Source organism: Osmia lignaria, chromosome 12 (genome assembly GCF_051020975.1).
Source record: "Osmia lignaria lignaria isolate PbOS001 chromosome 12, iyOsmLign1, whole genome shotgun sequence".
NCBI classification, from domain to species: Eukaryota; Metazoa; Arthropoda; class Insecta; order Hymenoptera; family Megachilidae; genus Osmia; species Osmia lignaria.
This window is the reverse complement of record NC_135043.1, coordinates 6,433,411-6,459,898: the sequence shown is the minus strand read 5'-3', so window position 1 is coordinate 6,459,898 and position 26,488 is coordinate 6,433,411. Positions and strand designations below refer to the sequence as shown.

General features: G+C 47.7%; 1 protein-coding gene across 6 annotated transcripts in view; it reads right to left on the bottom strand.

Annotated features, from left to right (window-relative positions):
- Nucleotides 1–26,488, bottom strand: part of hth (Meis homeobox homothorax) — a 369,553-nt gene that overhangs the window by 271,087 nt on the left and 71,978 nt on the right. For all 6 annotated transcript variants that reach the window (XM_034321378.2, XM_034321376.2, XM_034321379.2 and 3 more), the window contains exon 6: nt 20,531–20,722. In XM_034321378.2, the coding sequence (XP_034177269.1) occupies nt 20,531–20,722 (192 nt within the window). The remainder of the gene's footprint in view (nt 1–20,530; nt 20,723–26,488) is intronic.

Here is a 26,488-nt window from a genome sequence, read left to right as displayed (position 1 = left end):
TACGATTTCAATGAGGAGGAACCGAGCACGGGGAAAACTGCGTGAAAGAGTTCTCGATCTACTTATTCCCCTTGCACACCCCCGTTATGAGGGGTCCTTCCTTCTTTTGGCAGCGCGCGACGTTCGTTAGGAATGATTGTTCGAATTCTGATGAAACCTTTTCGAGGTACGGTTCGATGGAGTTGGTGAAATTGTACCGTTTACGGGTACAATGGGTCAGGGACAGTTACCTTGGTTTCATGTTCGAAGAGGTATTCAATGACACCCTTTCAAGTGAACCCTTTCTGCCGAGAATTTTCAGTTGCGAGAAAGGAAAATATTTTTATACATTTATGTATAAAGTTATGGACGAGTTTGATTATTAATTTTCATAGATTTTCGCGCGATTAGTGGAAACTAGACGATGGATATAGAGGGTTGCATCGGGACACTCGCTGCAGCGACGCCGATAACGGGATGCACTATTCGCACGAACCTAATCCGCGGGTCCTGCGAAATTTATCTGGCAGACAAGGGCAGATAAGAACCCTCCTTTATCCCAGCCCAGTTAATAGTGATCTCGGTAAGCTCTCCGGCGAAAGGTAGGTTAGGTACCCCGCGACACGTTCAGGTAAACGTGAATTTCGATTAATCGAGACTGTGTAATCCTGCGTCCGGTTGTGCTCTGTAATGGAGGAACAATTTCGTTTTCGTTCAGATATTACCTTCTCCGAAACGATTTTCTGCGTTTGATAAATGAATTTGTCGTGCGATAAACTTGCAAAGAAATTTTACCTAAAGGAACATATAATTTGTACGATTGTAGTTCGAACACGAGAACACAGAACGAAGGGAAGAAATTGTTTCTCGAGTCACGGAAAAGCAAGGTTCGGTTCGATTTTCGAGAGGAAGAAAGCAATCGGGGTAAACCGAGGTAAATTCCGGCACGATATCTACGATCTGGATAAGCCCGCCATAAGAAGCGAAGATAGGGCGGCTGCTACAAGAAAGGGATAAACGTGAATTTCGATTAATCGAAGGGACAACAAGTTGTTATAATCTCGGGTATAGCCGAATAAACGAGGGACCCCTTGTAATCTGGGGGTTGAAACCGGAAATCACGTTCAACCCGGAACGTTTCATTAGCCGAAGGACTTATAAACAATAATGACAATAATGTCTCGGGTTAAATCGTTGGGCGTTCGTGATTTCAACCGGTACCACGTTGAAATACGAATTTACCTGACAATTTGTCACGCTATTCCATTATTTTTTATATCGACTATATTTCAAAAAGTCCAATTTACCAAAGGCGTTCGTTTGACGGTTCGGAGAAGCATGTTCCGCGGATTTTCAAGGAAAGAAGAAAATGAAGGAAACCGAGGTCGAAGGCTTAGAGGGCTTGCGAGAGATAGGTGAAGTTAGACAACAAGGAGGATGCGCGGCGGGCTTTATCGCAGACAGCAGGATAATTAAATTTGTCGGGGTGATTTATGGCGTAACACGAAGGGGCTGGGTGATGCTGGGCCGAGGTCGGGGGAGGACAGGGGTTGATATGCCTCGGTTCCTTGCACTGCACGACGCGACGCCCAGCTTTGGCGACCCCCTTTTGCTCTCTTCTTTTATCCTTTACCTAGCTACCGGCGAACAGGCCAAGAAAGATGGACCGAAATTACTTGCAAGGTTTACTTTACTACCATGGGAAATTGCACGGCCAAGAGAAATATTCTGTCGCTATATGAGGGTGGAAAAAAAATTGTGACCAGAAGATAGAAAGTATCGCGATCCTTGGGGTTAATCTTCGACCTGAAAGGTGTATCATTTTTACAGAAATATGCGTTGAATATTTTTCCATATTAAAAGAGGAATATTGTCATCGTCTACGGTCTATTAAAATTACGGTTCACCTATCTCTAAAGAATCTTCTTTAATTTTAATTTAATTATCAAGTAACGCGTGAAAACCGCACAGCTGAACAAGTGGAAAGAAGAGAAGGGACGAGTGAAATTTTAACGAAGGACACGTTGCGGTAACGGGACGTACAAAACGCGTGGATGTATTAAAAGGAACAGCTTGCTGAATAATTCAGCCACTTTAGCGACTCGAAGCCGGGTACGTCCCGGTGGTCGGTGTAAAGCCGTGGCGACACGTAGCGAACAGATAAGACCGATATCGTCGCCTCTGTTCCCCGTGAAAAGAAGGAGAAACTCGCCACCCCTATAGCGTATCGGGAAAATCGAGGCGAAAAGAATTAGGGGTGGATATATACCTCCGGGGAGGAGGAACGAACAGACCTCCAACTTCTTTTAGACCCCTCCGGTGCCAAGTGTTGCCGTACTTGTTAAATATTCAAGCCTGTAATACAATATCCAGCGTGTCGGAGAGCCGCTACAACAGCGGGATAAACGATTTGCGAGCCTAAGGGGGAGGCTCTAGCACGAACACGACCGCCAAACAGCGCCACTTTCCGCTGGTACAGAAATCGTCTTCGCTCGTTAATCCTTTCATCGCGTGTACTTTTCCAGAAGGGATCGCGATTCTTCGAGCGAGGATTTGAAAGGAATTAAGTCGTACGACGAATCGATAACACGATGATTCGCGATTCCGTTATCGGGGGATATCCACACGGGGATCGCGTGGAGGAAAAGTCCGATATTTCGAAGGATTATGGAATTTTGATGTTAATGATTTGTAATTTTGTCGGTGGCAATGTTTTTGGTACGTTGATACTTTGATGGACCTTGCGAACATCGGACGATACCGTCATCAATTAACCCCACCCGATAAAGGAGCAATCACACGATATTTGATACTCGAGATAAAAAATGAATCCCGGTGGCTCGTTAACCAGCGTAATTGCTGGCTCGGTAATAGGTAAACAAACAACGTGGCGTGTCAGCGACGCGTGACACGTCGATAGACCCGTGAAACGATAAAAAATAACGCTTGCGACCTAGGGGAGGTTATCTTTTCGCGGTTGATTGCTTCAGGGCTCGAGGTGCCGGATACCGAAAGGGCAGGAAATTTGCAATATTTTTCAATGGAGGGAAAACGTTACGAAGACTATGAATGAAAAAGAGGGATTTCTAGACGAGGGTAGCGACCGTTTACTCCGTTCTTTCAGAAATCTCGATCGGTGTGAATTCTTGAATAAAACATTCATGTTCAAAGGTGCCTAATCATCGCGATTCATTTAGAATGTAGTTTTCTTAATTCGACAGTAAATTCGAATAGTAAATTTGTGTTACCCAAGGCCAATTTCTTAATGAACCCATCCTAAAGCTGCCACGTGCCACCGCTTTTATCTCACACGCGTCAAATTCAGTCTATTGTTGACTACGATATCGGCACAAAGCTCGCGTTTTACGTTACCATTCACCTAATTCCGCTAATTAAACAGCCGCGAGCAAACACACAAAGATAATCGAATAGTAGAAGAATCACGTTATCCTTGAATACTACGAGTCTCTAACGTCAACTATGACACCTAACACAATTACATTCCATCTAATCAATCCCCAAATCTCACCATCAAGGTACATACTATACTGAAATTTTGTAATTTCTCTTAACAAGAATCGGAAATCGCTGGAAAATGGCTCGGAACGAGGCGTTTTCGAATTGGCGATGCCAGAGAACGCGTCAGGCAGCGGGCAAACGCGAGCGAAGAGGAGAAGAGGAAAGGGATCGCGAGCTAAGTTGGCGAGGGCCGGTTATTTTAATAACGTTATAATAAGACGTCGGGATTGATGCTGAACTATTCGCTGGCAGAGGAACGGCGCGGCGGCTCGAAGACACGGTACAGAAGAGACGTCTAGATCTAAAGGCTGTCGCCTACGAGTCATTAACATACTTACTGCCGGTGTGCTCGTAGTCACCGCGGAACTCCCTTTTTTCGTTGATAAAATTAAACCCGTCCGATTTCTGGAGCACCAAGGTTCCCTCAATCTCTCCCTCATACATCGTATAATAATATAATTTTCCCCCTTAGTATGTTAATTAACATCGTAGAATAATAATTAACGAAGGGCGAAATTAAATGTAACTAATCTGTAACGTCCAAGATGAGGGCGTTTTCAAGTGCAAAATACAACCGATTGATCGCAAGGACACGAAACTGGTCCCAGTAACGACTCGATTCTCGATTCGCATCAATCGACAAGTATCTAGTATCCATCGAGCAGCGTAGGCTTGTTTGAACGGCACCGAGGCACGAGTGGCAAGGTGCAAAAGGCGTGACCGATTGGCCAGAAGCGGCGATCAGATTTACATCCGACCGATCCACGGATCGTCCTGGCGAGTTTAGAGGGGCAATAAAGAGAGGATGTTGAAGCACGAGGGCGCTCGTCCGGCCTCCGGGGTCTCCTCGTCCTCTCGGCTAATCGTTTCCTCCCACCAGTGTCGATAGAAGTGATCGTGCCCGATGACTTTACGGGCGTCGTCGATCCTCGTTCCATTGATTTACGACGCCCCTAACCTTCGCCGCGTTACCTACATTGTTTCCTTCCCCGCACCACTTTCCCTTTACACGCGCTGTTCCTCGTGCCTCCTCGAGCGGAGCCGACCGGCGACCTCGACCTCGCACGGCTAACGGGCTACGTACATACACCTTCCTTGAGACACGACAAGATAGCGAGGCAACGGGCAGCAATGGAAAATCTGACAGGTGTTTTCTGTGTAAAATGAAATTTTTTGAATAAAAAAAATGAAATGAATAAAAGTCAATTAGAGGGAGGACGTTAAATTATCCATTACTGTATATGGAAACCCAATAACGATTCAGGGATCTCGTGGTCATTATTATTTTAACCTTTGTTCTTTTCGAAGCCGGGTACAGCTGCGCCCGCACACGGAAACGGAAAGGTGCATCAACGCGGAGAGGAACCCTCGAGTTTCTCGTCTTTCAACGTGCGTTTCTATTTTTTTCGAGAACGCCAGGGGCCAGGTGGTCCGAAAGTGGCGCGCGTAAAGGGGAATACCTCTTGGCAAATCGGATGCCACCAAACGACTGAATTACGAGCGGCTCTGTCATAAAACGCCCCGGGACTACGCATTGCCGGACAACAACTTAATTACTCGTCGAGTGTTCAGAGTAATTGTCGGGGGATCTAACAGTTGCTTGCTTCGTTAGAATAACTTCGTTCTCGTGCAATCTTGTGTACTCTTGTTAAACGACGGGTAAGAATTCGCGCTTCACTCTGATAGAGCGGGAAAATCGCGATGACGAAACGGTTGAAAACGTTTTTCCACGTGGTTGATCGCGAGATGCACGCCAACAGATAGCAAGCTGGCCAGTCGGACAGGGCTAGATGTTGTTTTGCAGAGCCGGAATAGATATCGGTGGTGGCTGGCGCGGAGACAGGGAACCGCCACTATTTCTGACAAGAAGCTTCTTGCCCTGTCCTCTGGTCTACAGGGGAGAAAGGGGGCGAGTCGCGTTAGAGAACGCTCGCGTTAATAGAGGGCAGACGTTGAAGCGGCCAGGAATAACCATCGGGGTGTCACACTTCCATACAGACATCGACTGCGAACAGTCTTACTCGATGATCTCGTTTGCTACTCCTTCTTTCACTCTCTCACCCCTTTTTCTTCTTTTTTATTTTGTGTCGTTATCGAATATTTTGGAGAAGTCAAAGATGTTCTTAGAAAAATAAGAAAATTTTACATTATGAATTTTCACAGAGTGTGAATGATAAATTATGGGCACGATATTGTCACCGTCGAGAATAAGAACGAAATCATGTAATAATCTGGAATAACAGGGAAGTTCGAGAACAATTTCGCGGTTGAAATTCTGAAGATGACTCGGTGGATCTAAGCTTCAACAATCGATCACGGAGAAGGAAGCCGAACAACCGTGGCCAAGATGAATGAAAGAGCGAGCAGTTCTGAATGAATCCGAGATTTATGAATCCGACTGGCATCCTCCGTCGTGTTTATCTTAGCACCGATTCATATTTTCTTCGCCCCCATTGTACCTGGCCTACGTGAATGAAGAAATTCCTCTATCGATGAATTTCCTTTGGCCAACTTTTTCATAGCTCTACACCGTTCAGTAGGATGGAAACTTCGTTAGGTTTTCTACCTACGATTTACGATCTACAAAGAGACCAACAGGTAACCCGGCAATTAAGGCAAAACCAACAATTCTTTATCGCTTGATATCCACACTAGTATCAGCTAGAGCAATTACAAAACTGTTACAGAAGGAAGAGTTATGAAATGAACTGATGCTAATCAGAAAATTGACACTATGAATTTAATTCAATTGGATAATATATCTCATTGAATTTACGATCCTTGTAAATTCACCTTCCCTTTTCTATCGATAATTATTGATAAATTTATATTTGACAGTTTCTGATACTGTAAGCCAAATTACCACCTTTCGAAGCTATAATTTGTGAACGATAGGATACACGACACTGGTCATTAAAGCGTTAAGAAACGAAAGCAGTAGAATAGTTCTAATTTGAAAATAAAATCAAGTGTCACACAAAGAAATGATCGATACTCGAAAAAGCAGCACACTCTCGAAAACTATAATTATTCGAGGCAAGGATTACGCTTCTTCTCGACGCGAGCGCGTATAAATCCTCAATTAACAAGGACTTACGATTCACTGTACGCGCGGATACGATGAAAGGAGCCGCTGACTTCGTAGGCGGAGGGTGTCGTCGCGCGAAAGCGGCTTGGAAAAAGAAAAGGGGAAATCGCAAGAGGCGATCTGCCGCGAGGGCGCGACAAGTATTTCACAAAGAGGATAGATGCGTGCACGCGTAGCTACGCGAGTTAAGAAGACGACCGGGCATTCTAAGTTGCGTTACTAAGTTTATCCTAAGCCGGTTGTCACGCGAACGAGCAGTTAACGAAATGAAAGAAGCCAAGTTAACAACCAGTCCAGGCACCTGCCTCGGTGCACGCTATCTTTCCACCGAACAGATTTCAGAATTCCTTCGAGCATGTTTTTCTTCCATGCGAGTTTTGTAATTTGTCTGCTAGATACCAGTGTAGATTGCACGCGACAATGAATCGTTAGCCCGACGCCGTTTTCTTTAACATTCTAGAGAACAGAATTCATTTTCACGTTAATTGCTCTCTTCAGCAGGATCTTCGTTTTGTTCTTGATCCACTGGAAGATGCGTAAGAACGGATAGACCGGAGATAATTCCTTCTCCCTTTTTTAATCTAAGATTGTGAACATGCTGGGTAAACTTAAGAATCATTTCAGATTCGTCCTTATCTCTTTATCTTTCGTAATGGGACGTTTGTTGAATTTTACCGAGGATTTGTAAAGGAGTAGTTAAATAATAAGTTGGTACAATATTCATAAGAATACCATTGACGCGAGACAAGTCGGAAAGAAATTCTTCAATTTTCCCTCGGTTCACAGCCATGAAGAGCCCTCCCTCGACCGACTCAAGTTATCAGCCTAATCGCAGATGCTGAGCCCATTGTCGAAGAAGATAAGCGAAGGCAAAACGCTTCGACGCCTGTCCGTCCCTTTCCTTCTCGCCCTGATGACCACCCAAGATCCAGAGTCTACCCGTGAATGACAAATATGTCTTCGCGACGCAACAACGTTCGTAAACCGTTCGAGGGATGCAATCATTGTGGGAACTTAGTTGCGTGTCTTTTCGAACAATTCATTTCAGACACTTTGTTGCACATCAATTTTTGTCTCTTAAAGTTTCAAACAAAACGAGATGAAAATATCAAATTTGTAATAAAAATTTATTAATACACCCGAAAATTCCTCTTCATCCCCAATATAAAAGAATTTCGAGAAAACGAGGAGCACAGCTCGTACGAAGAAAAACCATGAACCAATCTACAGTGAAAAACATGGTCAAAGCTATCTGGCTGAATTATGAAACTGGTATAGATATCATAGAGTAGCAGATAAGGAGGGGCAGATAAGCGAGAGAAAGGTCCTTTTCGTGGTCTCGACAAAGGAACGAGTTCTTCGAAGAAAGGAATGAAAAAGGATAGAGGCCCACGCCCACACGCGACGCCGACAGAAAGAAAAAGATCGTGTCGCGATGTGGACGTGGTTCGCACCAGCCTGGCTGACTGATCCTCTCAGCGGCGCGTCTTTCAATACGCGCGCGGACCAACGCTGATTGCCATCGTTCGTGCGACGCTACGCGCCGTGCCGCCGCGTTTTGCTCTGTCTTTTGTCGCCAAATCGGCGAGACGTCTCTCGGACGACTCCCGCGGCGATCCACGACCGATTACCCGCTCGCCAATTGACGCCAGTTGCCATTTCATCGGGCAATGGAACCTACGGGGTGACGGAGGAAATCAAAGTCCTCCTGGTATCTCGAGAATTCACCAAGAAATTCTCTAAACTTGAAAATTCAATTATGACTCGAAGAATCCTTACGAACTCGATGCGAATGGTACTTTTGGCACTGAAAAGCGTGTACAAAAAGGATTCTACAAAATAATGAACAAAAGGTCGGGCTCGTAAATTTGTCATCGACAAAATTACTCTGTGAAATGAAGTTGGAAGAAAACAATGGATGCAAAACGAAGAAGAAGAGCAAGAGAAGTTAATTGCGGCGATTCTATTCGGGAAAGCGAGCCCAAGGGTAAGGTCGCGATCGTCGTACTTATTTTCTTTCGGTCCGCGGGCCATCGTAATGCAAATCGACGAGAGCCGCTGTCGAACCGTCCCGACGGTTGACACGGGCGTCGCGACGCGGCCTGAACTCCACCCGTGAAATCAGGGTGCGCTGACGTGTTACAAGACAGCGCCACGCAGAGGGCAAACGTACCACTTAACACCAGCGCGTCGTCGAGCTCTCGAGACGCGCTGATTATCTGGCCGATCGACTCGCGAAGAATTCGATCGATTAAACCGGCACGATAAAATGAAACGAGGAAAATCAGCCTTTCTATAATATTAACGATGACTTATTTCTATTAAAAATGGGTACTTTTTGGATCCAATAAAGCAGTTAAAAATTAGAATGCTATAGATGAAATAGCTAGTCATTTTGTATTAAAAACTTCATTAACCAGGGTTCTGACAATTTAGATTAATTTAACGTCTCGTCTAATGAAATTTCATTACTTTTTATCACATCTACTTTTGAAGTATTTGAAATTTCACTGCTGTAGATGTATATACATATTTTGAATTTCATTCAAATTTACCAGAGTCGCGTCGACGTTCGCTCGCTCCCTTTTTCAGGCCGAACGAATTCTGAAGCGGCGACCAGGGTTAAATTTAGCCCGGGCTGAGGTCGAAAAACGAACTCATCGCGACTCACGAAGCCACCGGCACTCGCGCGGGGAACGTGGTTACGGTTATCGCTCGCTCGACGAGAAAAACATCGGAGGGATTGGAAATAATTTACGGCCAGGACAGGATTCCCGAAATACCGTCTTTCCATTTCGGAAACAGCGAACACTTTGCGTCGACGATCCCCGAACGACTAGGAACCCTGTTCCTTCACTATCTCTGATAAAATAATTGAATTTACGAGTTCGAGGAGAGGGAAAGATGAACGCTTTACGCGATTAAATCTTCGACGGATTTGAAATCCAAAGGTATATGATTTTAGAAGCTAAGGAAAAGAAGGTGTTCATTTCTGAACAACAGAGAAAAGAAGAGAATCTGTGATGTAATTTTGCTCTTTACGAAATACGAGGTTAAAATTATCTTTCTGTAATGATAGATCAAAAAAATTGTTTAAATAATTCTTCAAAGTAGAAGAAATACGTAAAAAAATAAACGTGTGCAGAATTTCATCTCTTGAGGAACATTTAACGCGGGACAAGGAGGTCAGGAACAAGCTGACGAAAGAAATTGAAACTTCTCGAGATGAAAATAACGTTCGGAATCCTCTTGGAGTGCGATCGAATCACGAAACGGTCGGGTTACGGGGTGGAAATCGAGCGTCGCTCGTTTTTCGATTCCTCCAGGAAGTCGTAGGATCTCGTATTCGAGGAGGGTCGTTCTGCCGGTCGATTTAGCCGAACGCATCCGGTTGTGTCGCGTCGCCGAGGCGTCGCCCTCGCGAAACGGTACCCGCGAAACGAAAAGAAGAGGGAGCGAGGGTGCACGCGTGTTCGCACGTACCACGGCGACGAGCTGATCCTCTCTAATAGGATTTATGCGAGCCGGCTCGCGATTACACGCCGCCTCGAACCCGCAAAATCGCATTCTCCGCGAACCACCGAGGCGTTCGTCGCGTTAATTTCCCGACGCGTTCGATTAATCGGCCGTGTAAAAAGGGTGCACGACAGTCGAACGTGACCGAGATGAGGAAGAGGCTTCGATTCGGCGTCGGACGTTGGACAAAAACGGGACACGACAAGCGGGGAAGCTGGAATGCACGCGAAACCGCTCGTACCAGCGGGATGCGCCCGCGTAGAAAAATCCCAAGGAGAACGTTGCCGTGGCGGAATCCTACTCGGCTCGGACAAAAAACGAGCGAACACGTACGATCAACACCGAACACGATTCTTTTGGAAGAAAATCGCTAACGCACAGCTCGCCCTTTCCTCTCAAACTATACGGCAATAACGATAAAGTCTGAACGTTGAAGCATCTCCGTGTTCGCAACCGACTCACGTACCCGAGCGAGGTTCTTCTCGCGCGATCGTATATCTAACGGCGTGTCTCGCGGCAAAAATCTTCGGCAAATAGTTTACTTCGCACCTCTTACCTTCCCTCTTACTCCGCGAATGAAGAGAGGAAGGACGATCGAGATGCCGAGACGTTTCTGCCTGTTTATATGCAGCTCCTGCGAGAGAGATCCGCCAGGAGGATAATGCGGCGAGACTGGAGACAGAAGAAACTCAGGCGTTACCGGTTTCCGCTTTTGAGCAAACTCTCCGCGTCGCGTGTACACCGGGAACGTGCGTCTATCCTCCGCTTCGGTCCGTTTGTTGAAAACCGCAGGGATCCATACTGGTCCGATACGTTAACATTTTCTTATTCTCTTCGCGAAAGATGAAAATTCATTTCTAGTCTTCTATTTTATACAAATAAATAAAATTAAAATTCGTTTTCTTCGAAATTTACGTTCCTGTATACGAATGAAACGTTCCGGTCCATTGTGGTCGAGGGATTTCTTCTCTTTTTCGCGGCCCACTGGCTGGCCGGCGCGCGAGCAAACGCGGTCCGCTTCGATTCTCTTATTTGGCGGTCCAGGCCGAACCGAGTGGATCGAAGGACGAACACGAGCAGCAGCGAGAAAGCAACCGAAGAAAGACGACGAGACATCGAACGAACGGAGGGAAGAGACAAAGGTGGAGAATCAAGAGGGACGAGAGAGAGAGAGAGAGAGAAGGAACAGCGATCTGCCGCTTGCTCCACCTCTTGCTCCTCTTCCTTTCATGCGAGCCGGCCCGTTAATCCTCCACGGATCCCGCCAGGATCCCACGGAGATGCACCGAGGGAATTTGCATACAAGATCTCCTGGCATCTCCTCCCCCGCCCTTCTCTTCTCGACAGCCTCTTCTCCGTCTGCTTCGCTACCACGATCGACACATGGTCGCCATTGCGACCCTCTTCTACCGCTATTCCCGCTTCCACTTTTTCCCTTTGGCTCCTTTTTTTTTAATCCTACTCGCGGAGGCTCGTCCCTTCGGCTGAAACTCGCGGAGGAACTTTGTGTGTTCGTCCTCCGTGTGACAAGGTTCCTGCCGATCCACCGTGGAACAATGGGACCGAGGATTGTCCGAATTCGGCCTCCTTGGCGACCTTGGAGACGATCGAGAAGTTTCGGAAGATGGGATAGATTCGATACCAGGTGGAGAATTTGCAAGGGAATGTTTTGCAGGCGAACAATTTTATCCGAAAATCGTTCTATACAAAAAATTATGTTTGAACCTATGTTCGGCGAGTGTGAAGGAACCCAATTACCTCAACGTTTCGTTCAATTACAGATGAATTACACGATCAGCGTCGTAGACGTTCTCGTCGAGGGTGAGTTAGATCCGGAGGTCGGCAATTTTCCGGAAGCGACGCGCGGCCACATCGAACAAAGGCTTACGGGCTGGCGGTAATCCCGTAGGAAAACTCATTCGATCCGATAACCCCGAAGAATTTGACGCGGGGCTCTCGCTTCCCCTTCGAAGTTAATCCGAGCCATATACGCGAGCGATTACCGTTAATTATATTTTCCTAGCGGCCTCTCACGAGCGCGCAAACACACCAACACCCTCTCGCCGCCCCCTCTGTTTGCGCGTTTCTCCCGCTCATCCCTCTTCTCGGCGCGAAAGCACGTGGCGTGGCGGAGGCCTCGCGTTTACCCCGGTTCTGACTGCGTGCGTGTTTTTCCTCGTGGAACAACCGTGGTGGATAAGGGGTGGCTGGAAACCACCGGGGCGCGTGGGAAGGGTGCGGACCAACTCTAGCGAATCGGCCACCCTACTCGGCTCCCGTACCTCCCTTACCGTTAATACAGGCTACGCCGGGCGAAGGGCAGGATTAAATTGGCACCAATTACCAGCAAAACACCCTCCACGCACTTTCCACCCCCGTCTTCCTGCCTCGCCCCTTCCCCTCTTCCCACGGATCTCCCTGCTGTTGACGCCCGCTGTGCGTGGCATCCGCTCCACGGCCACCCTTCCAGAAAGAAAGTCCACCCCTAAGTGGCGCAACGATATTACATTATGAAAATATACCATCCCCCAGCTGACGTAGCTTTGCTGGTGCGACGTTATTATCGGCTGTCTCGCGTTTCGCGGCCACGAGTTTCTCGCTTATCCAAGGGTGTATACTTAGTGTACCGAGGGTTTACTTCGGGTCGTTCGATTTAGAAAAATTATAAATATTCCGGTTACGCGTTATTAAAAATATATTCAACGGAAAAACGGATGAAATACAACATCTACCGCATTTATCTCGATTCCTAGACGAAAGGCACGTGTACCTGAATTATTCAGCAGGTCTTCGACTATCGGTAATTTTCCACAAGGCAAGAGTATTACGAGCTGCATCGCGTGACGACGCATCGAATCACGGAAACGAATAAGAAAACGAAAAGGACGTCGTCGACGATGCGAGCGCGGTTTACCACCACGGATGGGCGGTTCCAAGACGAGCAATGCCACGTGCTGCAATTGGTCGGCCGTCTCGTTACACTTATCGCCGCGTAGCTCGCGAGCGTGCATCTGAACGTATGGTGCGTGGGCGTGGGAACACGATCCCGTGCGTGGAAATTCCATTTGCATGTCGCGAGTCAAACTTTACCTCGCGACGAGGAAAGACCGATTCCCGCCATCGTCGAGCCCCGAATCGCGTCGAACTGGTCCAATAAATGGTTCCCAAGAAACCGACACCGTCCTCGCGATATAATCGCCGCCTGTCCTCGCGATTATCGTCCCAGGGACACGGGTGTGCCAGGGTGTCTTGTATCGCGTTACCACGCGACGCGTACGCGAGTATCATCTCGGTACGTCGGATAAAAAAGAAGAAAGGGGAATAAGAAACGGTGAAAGTGAAGGCGTACGATAAAGCGAGAAGGCGAAACGGAAGAAGACGAGAGGGGAAGAGGGATAATTTATTATGCTGTCAGTATGTCGCTCACAATGACCGCCTCCTCGATTTTAGTGACACGGCGATTATCGTCGCGGCCGATCTCAGCCGATCATCGTTAGCATGAATAACGTGACAATGGTAATCCCTTTCGTGAAAGTGCTAACGGCCATATACGTGCCACGACACCAGATGTCGTCCTGAGAATGTAGAAGAGATCGTCGCGAACCAAGGGGACCCTCAAGAGTAGTAAGAAGAAGAAGAAGACGAAGAAGAAGAAGAAGAAGCAGGAGGAGGAGGAGGAGAAGCGCGAGGACATTCACCACGAAACACGAACGGCCCTCGACACGTGGCGTGTATACGTTCGTCACCCGATGAAACGCTTCTAAAAATATTTTGCGACAGTGCGAAGAGAGGGGCTAGGGGGAGTAAAGTGAAAAAAATAAAGGGGACAGGGCTTGGTTTTAATTTGGCCAATGAAACGCGATGATTCGTGCTGATTTCCTTTGTAGGATATCATTTATGATTCCACCTCTCTCTCTGTTAATTAAACTACTCTTACTAATTGCAAGTGTACTCGAACAATCCATAAATATTTAACGATTCATCAAATAATCGTCTCGGTAATATCAATAAAATCAACTCCCAAGCATAGCGGAAAAAATGATTATCTCAGACGTGAGAACCGTCCAGGGATAAACAGAGGGTTGTAAAAGGGCGATCGCGATACGTAAAGGAACATTCTCTCGCGTGTAGACGCGTTTTCTCGAGAAAGGAATCTGTCCCTCGGCGTTCCTCGGAGACGGCGAGATATTCTCGAGGCACTTTCCAAGGGTTGATCGCGGTTCGAATGGCGAAGGGGTCGACGTAGGCGGCTCGAAAACCGGGGGTGGTTTTCGGGGATGGAAAGTGGCCCCGTTACAAGTTTTACTGCAGTTTTGCGGCTCGGAACAGCGAGCGCGTAACGGCCAGGCAATTGAATTTAAATATTCAATTATGCGATGTGTAAATGAAATAGAAGTCTTATGCAAATCGCTACACGCGCCGAGGGTTGTTGCAAATTTAAAGGGTTAAATATTTATTAGCAGAGGGTTAACCGAGATTTATGACCGACTAGTTGACCGCTTCTCCTAATATTCCCTTGCTCCTCGACGACGGAACGCGTCAGTCCCTTCGGGAATATCATTCTACTTCCCTTAATGATTCCACAGATCCACATTCGTCCTAAAACATTTCCCAAACTCTTGTTCATCAAGATCATCGCGTCTTGTCTTAATTAATATTTCGCGACCGTAACGACTATGTCGATCGCTCCACTAATTACCCTATACTCGCGATTCTTCATTACGTTTCACGCTCTCCAATCGAATCGTCATCGAGAGAGAAAGACGTTCCTTGTTCGAGTTCGATGATGACCGCGATTCGGTCGCATTTAATTAAACCAATCGCAATTACGAGGACGATGATGAGAATGATGACGATGAGGACGATGAGGACGATGAGGACGATGATGAGGACGACGACGACGACGACGACGACGACGACGACGACGACGACGACGAAGTAGTAGGCAGTCGGTCCGCGTTATCTGCGAGCATGGTTGACGCTCGTCCAGGTCGGCGTTGACGCTTTAATTAAAAAGGACACGAAGGTGTTCTGCATGCACAGGAAAAGGAGCTAGAGGCTCTATCTCGAGCGGAGATCTCGTGTCGGTATATCGGTGTTTCTCATGGAAATTACCACAGGCAATGAAATATTCTTCTCTCTTGTTCATATCTTTTCATTCTTCATTTTTTTTTAACTCAACAAGGCTAACATTTATTTATAATGAAAATACGTTGATTGAGACAATAGTTTAAACAAGTATCATTATCGGTAATATATTATCGCTATGTAATGCTAGTCGTATACAATGTTCGGTTGAGTGTTTCATTTCCTTTTCTTATTAATTGTTTTTTTTTTTTTCTCGGTTTCGCCCATTTTTTGTTTCTTTATAATCTCCATCGTTTCCATTCGTTTCTCTGTTTGTCCAGATTGTTCCTTAAGCCTATAGTAAAAGTTGTAATCGTAAACACACATACATGCACAAATGTCCGTCGACGCGTACGAGAAACTCTCTTTCCCTCGTTTCTCCTGGCGCGCGTCTATAATTATGCACCACGGTTAATTGAAACAGCATGCGCGTGTCTGTCGCTCGATATATGCGTGGCTGTGTGTATGAGTGCGTGTGCGTGCCGTGCACGCGTGTATGTGTCCTCTCTCTTCGTGTCTCTGCTACCGAAGTGTCCGTACGTGATTCATAAACTCATCGGAGAATCTTCATCGAAGCGTGTTCTTCGATTTCTCGCGTCTCGGCTTCGTGTGCAAAACCGTTTGTAACAACCGCGCGAAAAGCGATTCCATGACAAAATAAAATAAACGAAAAAGACACGCGACATTTCAGCGTAACGAACGTTGCACTCGTCTGGGTGCCTCGAAATTCGTCCACGTCACGCGAGCACCAGGCGGAAAATAAAGAATTTACGGGAATATTTCCGCGATAACGATTCAACCGTGATTATATGAACACTTTAATTATTGAAAAATTAAAATACTTTAAATCGACGAATCACGGGTTGAATTCGTTACGACGCAAGAAGCGATTTACGCGATGAAAACTAATCCCGATCGAACGGAGCATCGATGAATACGCGATCGTTCTCGCCGATAAATTAAGTACGCGGTCCGAGCGTACGCTCCGCACCTATGGCACTAATTATTCACGTCAACTTCGTCTCGCGAACACGCTCGACAAGATGCTCCGCTACGCATCCCGCGGCTCGTTCGATAAGCGTAATTCAAGCGAATTCTCGAGCGTTTTAAGTACACAGGCTTTAAAAGAACTCGTCGAGAGAGAGAGAGAAGAACGCGGAAACGTTGCAACGAAGAAAGAAAATTTAAAAGAAAGAAAGCAACAAGGACGCGTCGCGTTTCGTCTCGTAATCAACGACATCGTTAATATAATATATAATTTTCGGCAAAGTCTCGTAAACGTAACAATTAAAAAGGCGATTCGTGCTCGCGCCTTATGGAAGACAAACGCAACAAACAAGAACGGAACAATCGCAAAAAACACGTGAAAAATGTACAATTCCCGGTACGAACGAACAAGAAGAAGAAGAAAGAAAAATAGTTACAATATAAACGTGGCGGAGAACGTAATAGTCGCGTGTAATACGTTCTCCATTTCTCTCCGTCCCCTCTTCGACATCCGTCTGCGTTTCCTCGTCCATCGACACTCCACCGTGTGTCGTATCCTTTAGCTGGGGTTAGTTAAAAAGCCGAGAGAGCCCTGGTACCCAAGGTTCCCTCGACCCCTAGGTTCGGCACTCGTAACTAGGGTTCCGACCGACTGGTGCCGAAGCCCACCTTCCGATCTCCGTACACCCTTGCCCTTCTCCTTCTTTACCAATTCGTTCAATCTCTCTGATTCTAATCTCGCCGCCATGTACATGTCGGCTAAACGAATCTTACGATCAGCTGACCGGGAAGGAGGAGCCTCGTGACGATCGTTCTCCTTTGGTCTGGTGCCCTTTGCCCCTTCACCCTGTTCCCGTGTTACGTACCTGTCTCGTGCAGGGTCGACATTCGTTCCCCGTGGACCCTGTACGATCTACGCATCGTGTAGGTACCATCCCTGTACAATGTGTGTGTGTGTGTCTGTATTTCCGCGTACACCAGTGTACCCGGCTAACGGACACTCGCGAAACATTTCGGTTGGAACGGTCGCGCGTGTCCGCGTGTAAAAAGTGTACGCGTGTGTCTGGTGTACACGCGAGAGTCAGTGTTGTTTGGTTCGCGTGTAGGAAATGCTAATGTGTTCCAGGGTCAAGGAGCTCCGAGGAGCTCGAGGCTTGTACGATCCGGGCACCAGCTGGGGAGCTCGTGTTCGGCTCCTCCTCTCCTGCCTCTTGATTCGTTTTCATACAATTTTTCTCGTTTTTCTTTTTTGTTTTTTTTTTCAGCAGAATTTTCAAGGGTTATTAAGTACGGGGATTGGGGGTGGACCTCGCGCGCCCTGCCGGCCAGGACTTGTACCTCACACAACTCCCTAGTTACGAGTACCGAGACCTAGTGTAGCGAAGATAGGGGTTTTTTTTATTCTTCACTTTTCCTGATCGCGTACGGCTTCTGGGCATCTCGCTCGGTTCCGCTTCACTTCGTCCCGGTTTCATCGAACGCGCTGAACCCTGCTCGATACGACTCGATAGATCGTCAATCGACGAAGGATAATTGAAAACGCTCGAAACGATCGTGTTTCGTGGTCCGATGAAATGAAAAAATAACTAAAATTGTACGTGTCAAATAATCGACGAAGATCTATCGGTGTATTTGAAGCAGGGTGAGAATACTCGCTCCGCTTTGCAGTTACTGAACAGTTAGCTAAACGTCCTCCTTCGTGTCCTTTTTTTTTTTTTTTTTCAATCAGCCGCGTAAATCGCGCTCGAATCCGCCCGTTAATCGAAGCTAGTAATAAATTAAAAACTAGATGATCGTACGTCTAAACGATTATCACGAACCAGTGGATCCACACACTCTCTCGTCTTTCACGCGCACACTCTCACCGGCGCGAATCTTAAATTAGAAGAACTCGAACAAGTACCCGCTTTTAAAAATAGACACAAAAGTTCATCTCGTCACGCGTAATTAAGCCTTACAATCTATTACGTATATCCTGATCACGATTAATAGTTTCTCGGTTCGCCGGCAATGAATCGCATCGCTCGCGACCGCGTCTCGTCCTTTTCATTCGTCCTCATCTCTCGAACGCGCCTCGTCTTTTCATTTTCCTCCCGTTTTATTCATCGACCATGATGCACCACGCGTCCCTCCGTACCGATGAGCAAGCTATTTAAAAAGCAGACGCGACGTAGACGACATAACGCCTGTCGTAAACACGCCTACCTCGCGCGCGATAATATCGATTGTAATCCGCGCGACGCGTTACGTCCTTGTAACTTGTAAAACAGACAAGTAAACGAGACCAGATGAAGAACTTCCGCGCGATTATTCGTCGATCGATTTAAAATAAAAAACTAACCCTCTGTCGTAGCTGTAAAACGACCCCCTTCAGAAAGGGTGGTCCCAGCGTTGAAATAAAAAATGAAAAATCTCATTGTCCGATTTCGTAAAATCTGCGCGAAGCCTAAACATACGGCCTACTATGATTTATCGTGTTCGATCGTTTCACCCTCGAACGCGTGTTCCTCGCCTGACAACCTCTCTTCCGGCAGCCCCGTATCGCCCCGCGGAAACGCGGCCTTCTTCCAATTAATGCCCGTGTATTGTTTCGCGAAACCGCGTCGTGTGCCGCAACCGCGAGAACAGACCTTGAAGGAAACAGAAGGGGAAGATAGATGACGAAGAAGATCGCGCGGGTTTGGTTGCAACCACGTGGTCAACGAACGCACGTGTATCGCTTCCGGTGAAGAGAAGCGAGCGACCACGAAGACGATTGCAAGTATTCCGATTCGCTTCTCGAAAAGACGTCCTGTCTCCCCTGTTGGAGGGGCGAGGACAACGGCGAACGTGTTTTGCAAGCGGAAAGCTAGCTGAAAATCGATGTCATCGGACGGTGTCTGGTGTCTGGCTCGAGACGAATTTAGAAGCATTCTTCCTCGCTAGCACGCCGCGATCTTACGTAATTGATCAAGCTGATTTCTCTGTTAGTCCGAATGGAGCTGCCCGATGGAGAACGCTTCCCCTTTACAGGAAGAAGTTCAAGCATGAATCGCTTCGAACGAGAAGACCTCGACGGAGAATATGAGTGACGTTTGAACGTGTGTAATTATGTACATACGATGTGAATCGGTTCGCTACGGCTGCTGAGCAACATTTAACAAAGAGAGAGAGAGATAGAGAAAGAGAGAAGAAAATAATAGTGACAAAGTGGCAGAGAAATAGGGGGGAGATGTAAAGAAAATAAAAGAAATAATAAAGAAAGAGACAGTTCGTGAATGAACTCAAAAGCCAGCCAAGTGCCAAACAGAGTAACACTCGTCCTTCGCTCGGAACAGTACGAGACACTGATTAGCAACGTACTGGAAATGCCGACAAGTAGCGCCAGTCCAACAATTCGCGACCTAACACGACCCATCGAGACACTTTGGCCCTTGCAACCCTCGAGACGCGGTGTCGGTAAAACAACCCCGCAAATACTGTTACCACGAGCTACGTATTTTTTTCGACGATGACACTTCTACCCGTACCGCGTACACTCATGTGTACACGTAGGTGACTTCGAGCCACGTAGAGAAGTCGAGAGAGGACTCTTTGATCAGTCGCGATCCCACGATTAGCCCGTTTCAGAAGAAACAGACACACCATGAACGACCGGCTTCCTGACCGACTGGATGATGAACGAAGAGAGAGGTTCACCATGAGGAGCAACGAGGGTGGCTGAACGCACCAATTAGGAGGAGGATCGTAAGAAGAAGAAGAAGAAGAAGAAGAAGTAATAACAATAGCAGCAAAGTGGAAGAAGTGGGCAAGAGGGGGTGGATTGGCGGTAATAGATAAGAAGAGTAGAAAAAAAAAAAAAAAAGAAAAAAAAAAGGTCTCGCGGTATCGGCACGGAAGTCGCGTGGTCTATTACGAGCACGGATATACGGCCGAGCTGATGCTGTGGTAGGCGGCGAGGGCGGCGTGCGCGTGCGCTGGGGGCGCGGATGCGGCTGCGTGCGGCGAGGTGGCCATCGCGGATGCCGCCGCGGCTGCCATCATCATCTGTTGGTGCGTACGCTTTAGGGAGTTGGGAGTTGTGGCGGCGCTACTTGGGGTAATAGCAGTAGTAGTGGTGGTGTTCGACTGCGGCGCAGGGTGGTGGTTTTGGCTTTGGTTTTGGCTCAGTTGCAAGGGGGTGGTAGTGGCGGTACTGCCGATACCGGCGTGATTATTATTATTGTTATTATTATTCTGGCTCTGGTGGTGATGGTGGTGGTGATGGTGATGGTGGTGATGGGGGGTGATCGCGTCGTGCGGATAGTAAGACGTTGACGATGGTGAGGTACTCACGACGTCCGGCGTGCTGGCTCCGTCCGTGTGACTGGTACTGTCCGCGGTGCTCCTTGGTCCACCGCCGTCCAATCCGTTACCGATTTCCGGCGGTTTCGAGCTCTCCCTGTCGTCGATCACTAGGTCGATCGGCATCTTGCCCTTCAAGCAGCTGATGTATCGATGGCAAAAGTTGTCGCACAACTCGTGAACCTGAAAAACGAGCACACACACGTTCTGCGTTAGTTACAATCGATGCTCAAAGCGCATTTCCTTTGCAAGGCACAAGATTAACATTTTAACTATGAATTGATCCGAGGACGGTTTTCCCGGTCACCCGGTATTTTCACCTCGAAACGAAGGTACCGAAAGGAACGCGCGGGATGGCAAGGTCCGATACGAACGCTGGTATCGATACACAAAGATGGAGGAGGCCTGGTTGCATCTCGAGGCCGTGGAAGCGGTCCGGCAGCGAGCGACGAGACGCGCCGCGCGGACTCTGCCCGGTCGAAGAGAGAAGGAAAGAGGAGGTCTGACCGGTGTCCAGTCGACCAGAATGTTATGTATGCAAATGAGGTCTGACAGGCCTATAGGATACCCGGTCCTCCAGCGTCCTCCTCACGGTTCATCCTCCACCCGTTCCCTTGCTGTCCTCCCGTCCCACCCTCGCCCCCTATTCCACCCTTCTCCCTCGGTCGACTCGACTCGGCCTGTTCGCTCGATTCGGTTTAGAAAAAATGTATTATATAAGCAAAAGCAAATAAAAACGCTTATCTTGTTATATGTAAATCGACGGGGAGGACGGTCTCGAGGCCCGGCGCATTACGAGGCGGCGCGGCGTGTCTCCTCTCGTTGCAAGCGCGTACACGCGGTTTCTCTTCACCGCCTGTTCTCCACGGGCTTGCACGGCCGCTGCCTGCCTGCCTGCCGGCAACCTATCCACCTAGCAGATACTTACGACGTTCTTCTTATTAGGCATTTATATGTAATAGAGAAGACGGCCATCTTTGCCGTAGGCGGCACCGTCCAATGGTGGAAGCCCTTGCTCGACACCGACCACCGTAGACAATGCACGCGTTTATCATGCGTTAAGCGTATGCGATAGGACGGCTGATCTGAACCCAGGACCGAATCGCGGAACCACTTCAGCTAACACTAAAATGACGATACGTTCGATGAACCGCGTTACATTCGATACATCGCCATAACCGTACGGGGTTCTATGAGAAAATCGCGGACCAAGAAGAAGCGACAAAGACGAGTATCGGTTCAGCTTCAGCTTTGGTTCTCATACGCGAACCCGGCTAGGGTTCGCCAGAATTTTCTCCGAAGTACCAACCGTGCCACGGAACCCGGTAACACAATGCCTCCACGAGATGACTAGACTCTCTTTAACGCGGGGACCAAAAGGGCGACGAGAGGGGCCGAAGGAGCTCGAAGGACAGCGGCTATAATGCCGGACTGGTTAGAATTTGATCCGCCGGGAGTCGAGTCGAACCGGCCGACAATGCTCACCGAAGAAAAGAAACGTGGGTCCAATCTCTCCTTCCCTCTTTCTCTCTCTCTCTCTCTCTTTCCCGCTCGCAAGATCACCGAAAGGAGTCCGCTCTCGCTGAAAGTGTTCACCCACACCAACGCGAGGCTCCCCCAACGCGCGGGAACACGGATATCGAGCCATTTTTTAGGGCTCTTACGTGTTTCCTCCACCCTTCCCCTGCTTCCAATTCGCAAAAATCATTTTTCTAACGGTCCTACAACGCGAAACGCGAATCGTTCGTCGAAAAAGTACGCGAACGTCGAAAGGTGGAATGGCTACTCGTTGAAAAATCGACACCGAAACCGATGCGCCCTCGCCCAAAACCTCTCCAGTGTTCGGCTCATGATCTAGAACATGATACGATGCACCGCGGACGCAAGTTTTTGCAATCTATCGGACCCTTTGAATCGAGTCATCCTACACCGCAGACGATCATCTCGACCGAGCTGACACTGGATCCAACGGCTCCTCCACGACATGGATCTCTTTGACTCCTACTAGATCGAGCGTATTCTCTTCTCCGATTCATGGATCGCTTGGTACCAAAATCAAAAGACAAGAAAAATATTTTCCAAAGAAGAGTATGTAATGGACGATCAAATAAAATGGTTTCAATGGAAATATGAATTCTATATTCCTCCACCTTTCCTGATCCATCATATCCTTTCACCGTTCGCACGGTTGACACAATATCCCGGTGTCCTAGAGGTAAGGATACGCTAGATGGAACGGCACTTCGTTGGTATCTAATTCATCCAAGCGGGGACCAGCTTCTCGGATTTTCTGATACGAGGAACGTTAGCGCGACGCGGGGGAGGAAGAAGGGTAGGTATGGAAAATATCGAGTGTCTCAAAGGATCGCCGTTTCCGCCTCGGCTCGATTGCGGCTCTCTTCCCTCCGTTCCTTAAACACAGAAACCATTTTCTTGCCGTTCCTACCCAGTGGAATTATTCGTCAAAGCGGTGGCCCATTTTAATTTCCATTGGATTGTATATTTTCCTCGACCAACTCGGAATAAAAAGAGTATACGCTCGCGAGTGGAGTATCGCTTACGTTCAGTCCCCGTGAATGGTTCTCGTGTTCCTCCGTGGGTACACGCGACACCGGAGGCAACGCCATTACCGGAAGGAGCCTCTCCTCCGGTACAAGCGCCGGTAGAGATACTCGATGACCGCTTGGTACCGGCTCGCGACGCTGTCGACTGTAACTCGAGATTATTCCCATTTTATGGCCGATTTAACAAGCTCCGCGAACGGGGGTGTCGGTTCGTAACTGGCGCACCAACGCCGGAGATATTGCCGGCTAGATTTCACCCTCTCCGTTTCTACAGCTTCGGTTTAGTTGTGGAAGAAAGACGATCGAAAGAATGCGCTAAAGTAGATGTACCAAAAGGGTTAAACATTAGACGAGGCAGGGTGTTCTTCCCGCGTTTTCTTCGCCTCAGAGAATTGCAGTTCGTGTGCAGCGCTACCGGGCAACGCGGAGAAGCGTGTCGTCGAAGCAGAACGCCGCGGGGCCCTGCACTTGGAACGAGTTTCTCGATTCAAAGACTTCTTAAACGTCCCGTTGTCCCATCTTCCTTTCTCTGCCTGTTATCTCCTCCCCCTCGATCGCGCGAACACGGATATTATAGACGCTTCTTCCTCCCGGCACCCCTGTTCCCGGTTCGACCCCGAAATTACAGGAGAGTTTACGCAAAACGGAGGAAGGACGACGAGCGGCCAGCAAGTGTCTCCCTCGTCCTTCCCTCGCGCCGCTCCTTCCGACGTCCTCCCTCTGTTGACGGCCTCTCGGAAAGGTAAGCGGCTCGAAGAATGGAACCGATCCAGGGTACACGGAGGAACAGCGTGGAAAGGAGAAGTAGGAGAAAAAAAAAAAAAAGGGAGCGCAGAGCGAACCCCATTTACGGCACAATGGGCTCCTTTGAAGCCGAAGGTAATGAAGGTTTTGGGGTGTCTGTCTCGGTCCCTCTACTGTGGCCCGATTCACAACCTGATCACCCCTTACGGCACGCACACTATACCTATATACCGGGTGTGTACCTACGAACCATCCTTTTTCTCCCTTTCCTCTAGGCCTCTCTCGATTATGTTTTACGCTTCTGGAACACGGCATTCTTCTTTTCGCTTCGTCATCGCGAACTGTCTTTCCAGAAGATCCTACAGCTACTTGGGTGATAACTGACCGCTGTCTACGACGATAATTTAATCTTGTCATCGAGTTTCAGTTTAGTCTTGAAATCACTTTGATACCATGAAAATTCATTTATTTCGATTTCGATTTCCCTTTTATCCAAGAGAAAAGAGTTGAAGAATGTCCCTAGCGGACTAGGAATAACTTAGAACCAGTTTCCCCTATGTAGAAGAGGCGGAGGGTGGGTCGTCCGCGTGTCGAGCCGGTATGAATCCCGTTGGTATGCACTGTGCGCCATAATACCCCATAAGAAATTTACCGCTCTCTGTAACCGACGATGGCGTGTAGTCGTAGCGTGCCACGGCTACAAGCTCACGGACGAGAGAAAGAGAGAAGGAGAGAGGAAAAGGCGACGAGGAGACAGAGATGCCGGTTACAGGCTGTAACTCGGAAAAGATCGACGTGGAACGAGAAGCTGACGGAGAAGGGAACAGCGAGATAGAGGGAGAAAAGGAAAGAACTGGCCCTTCCTTCCGCGCACCGGGCCCCTGCAAAACGTAATTATGCTAATACGCGATTGGCTCGAAAATGTTAAATGCACGAAGCGCAGTACCGCGGGCTACCATGCTTCTTTCCCCATTGGTCATCTTTCTCCCTCTCTCTGTTACTCCCTCTATCCACATGGAACAGTAAAATTGAACCGGTAAAATCATTTTTTCTAAAATTATTATCTACCTGTAATAACTGAACCTATACATAATTATGCAATTAGTCTAGCTTTAAAAATAATGTGTTAATTTTTATTACATTTAGTTTGATCCCATCAATTTTTATACGAACAATAATTTTGGGAAAAATGATATTATTAATTCTTTACGGGCTTGGTTTCTCTCTCTCTCTCCCCCTATTGCACTTGCAACGTTCAGAGAACAGATATTTATGGAATCTTCTTGATCGCGCGTTCGCTGCATTCCGCTTTGCTTGCCGGTTCGCTCGCGTCTCAGCTCGTCTCCGGGGGCCCTAGGGACCGGGGAACGTTTCAATCTTCATTACCGTCGATGCCAGAGCACGGCGCACACCGTGCCAAATTGCGACCAGGTTTTGTCGCGGCTTTTCGAGACCCTCCGATATCTCGGCGAGGATCTTGACGAAATAAATCGCCCCGACGACCGCATCGAAATCGTAGAATCCGGAATCCGTGCAGGGAAAAAGCTACGATCCGATGGAATATCGCTGCTCCCTTGATCCTTATGGGACACTTGTTCCATGATGGACAACGATTTTCGCGTTTAACGGCCCTTCCAGCTCGATTATACGATTCCTTGACCATGCTAGTGGCGTTTCGCTGACTGATCATGAAGATGTTGAAAAATCGGAAAAATTCTTTCGACCTTTCGAACGAGATTTTTTTTCTTAATCAACCGAGTAATGGGAAATAATTTTTCTATTTTATATTTAGCTAGAGAAAAAAATCTTAGGCTCGAACTTAAGCAAAACTGAATAAAAATTTGCCAACGTTAATCGAGGCAATGCTAACACATGTATCTCGGTCCTCGTGTGCACGCCGCTCGAATTCGCCCGGTAGGGTATCCCCGGCCCTTTATAATAATGTAATCGCGGCAAATGAGGAAAATTGCTATAAAATTGCAGGATCGACCGGTCGATCCAGGCGGGCCTGTCGAGAGAGAGCAACTAAGGGGCAGGCAGCGGCTCGTCTTCGTTCACCGTCCAATGGCTGCCCCGCCACGTCAGCTGCCATTTCGATGGAAATGCGATGGATGTCCGCTATTTCGTATGATAAAATATCGCTGCAAAAACCGTCTGGCAAACCGGGCCCGCCCCGGTATTCTGAGGCCGCGCAAAGAGCCCTCGAAAACTTTCGATGCTTCTCCACTTACCGGGCCGAACGGTTATCAATCGTTAACGGTGGAAAAACCGAGCCGAAACGACGCTCTTCTAATGCAATATTTATTTACCGTGGTCCCTGCGAGACGCGAGAACGATCGCGGAATATTAACCAACCATTCGCTTCAATTAATCCTGACTCCTGTTTCTCGTGTCGTCGATTGAACCGCGACACGAAATGGCAAACGTTTTTTTCCAAGTCCCTTGGCTATTGGAATGCTGTACCCTTCGTCTAAATTAGAATTCGCGTGCAGTTCGAATAGAGGGTTGTTTCGAAAACTACCCTGAATTATGGTTGCGATGGTAGTGCGATTGAGATAAGAAAATAGGTAATTGACCTGGTTCGTTTTAATAAAAATGTAAAGAAAATAATTTCAAAGCAAAATTGAAAAATGTAGAAATT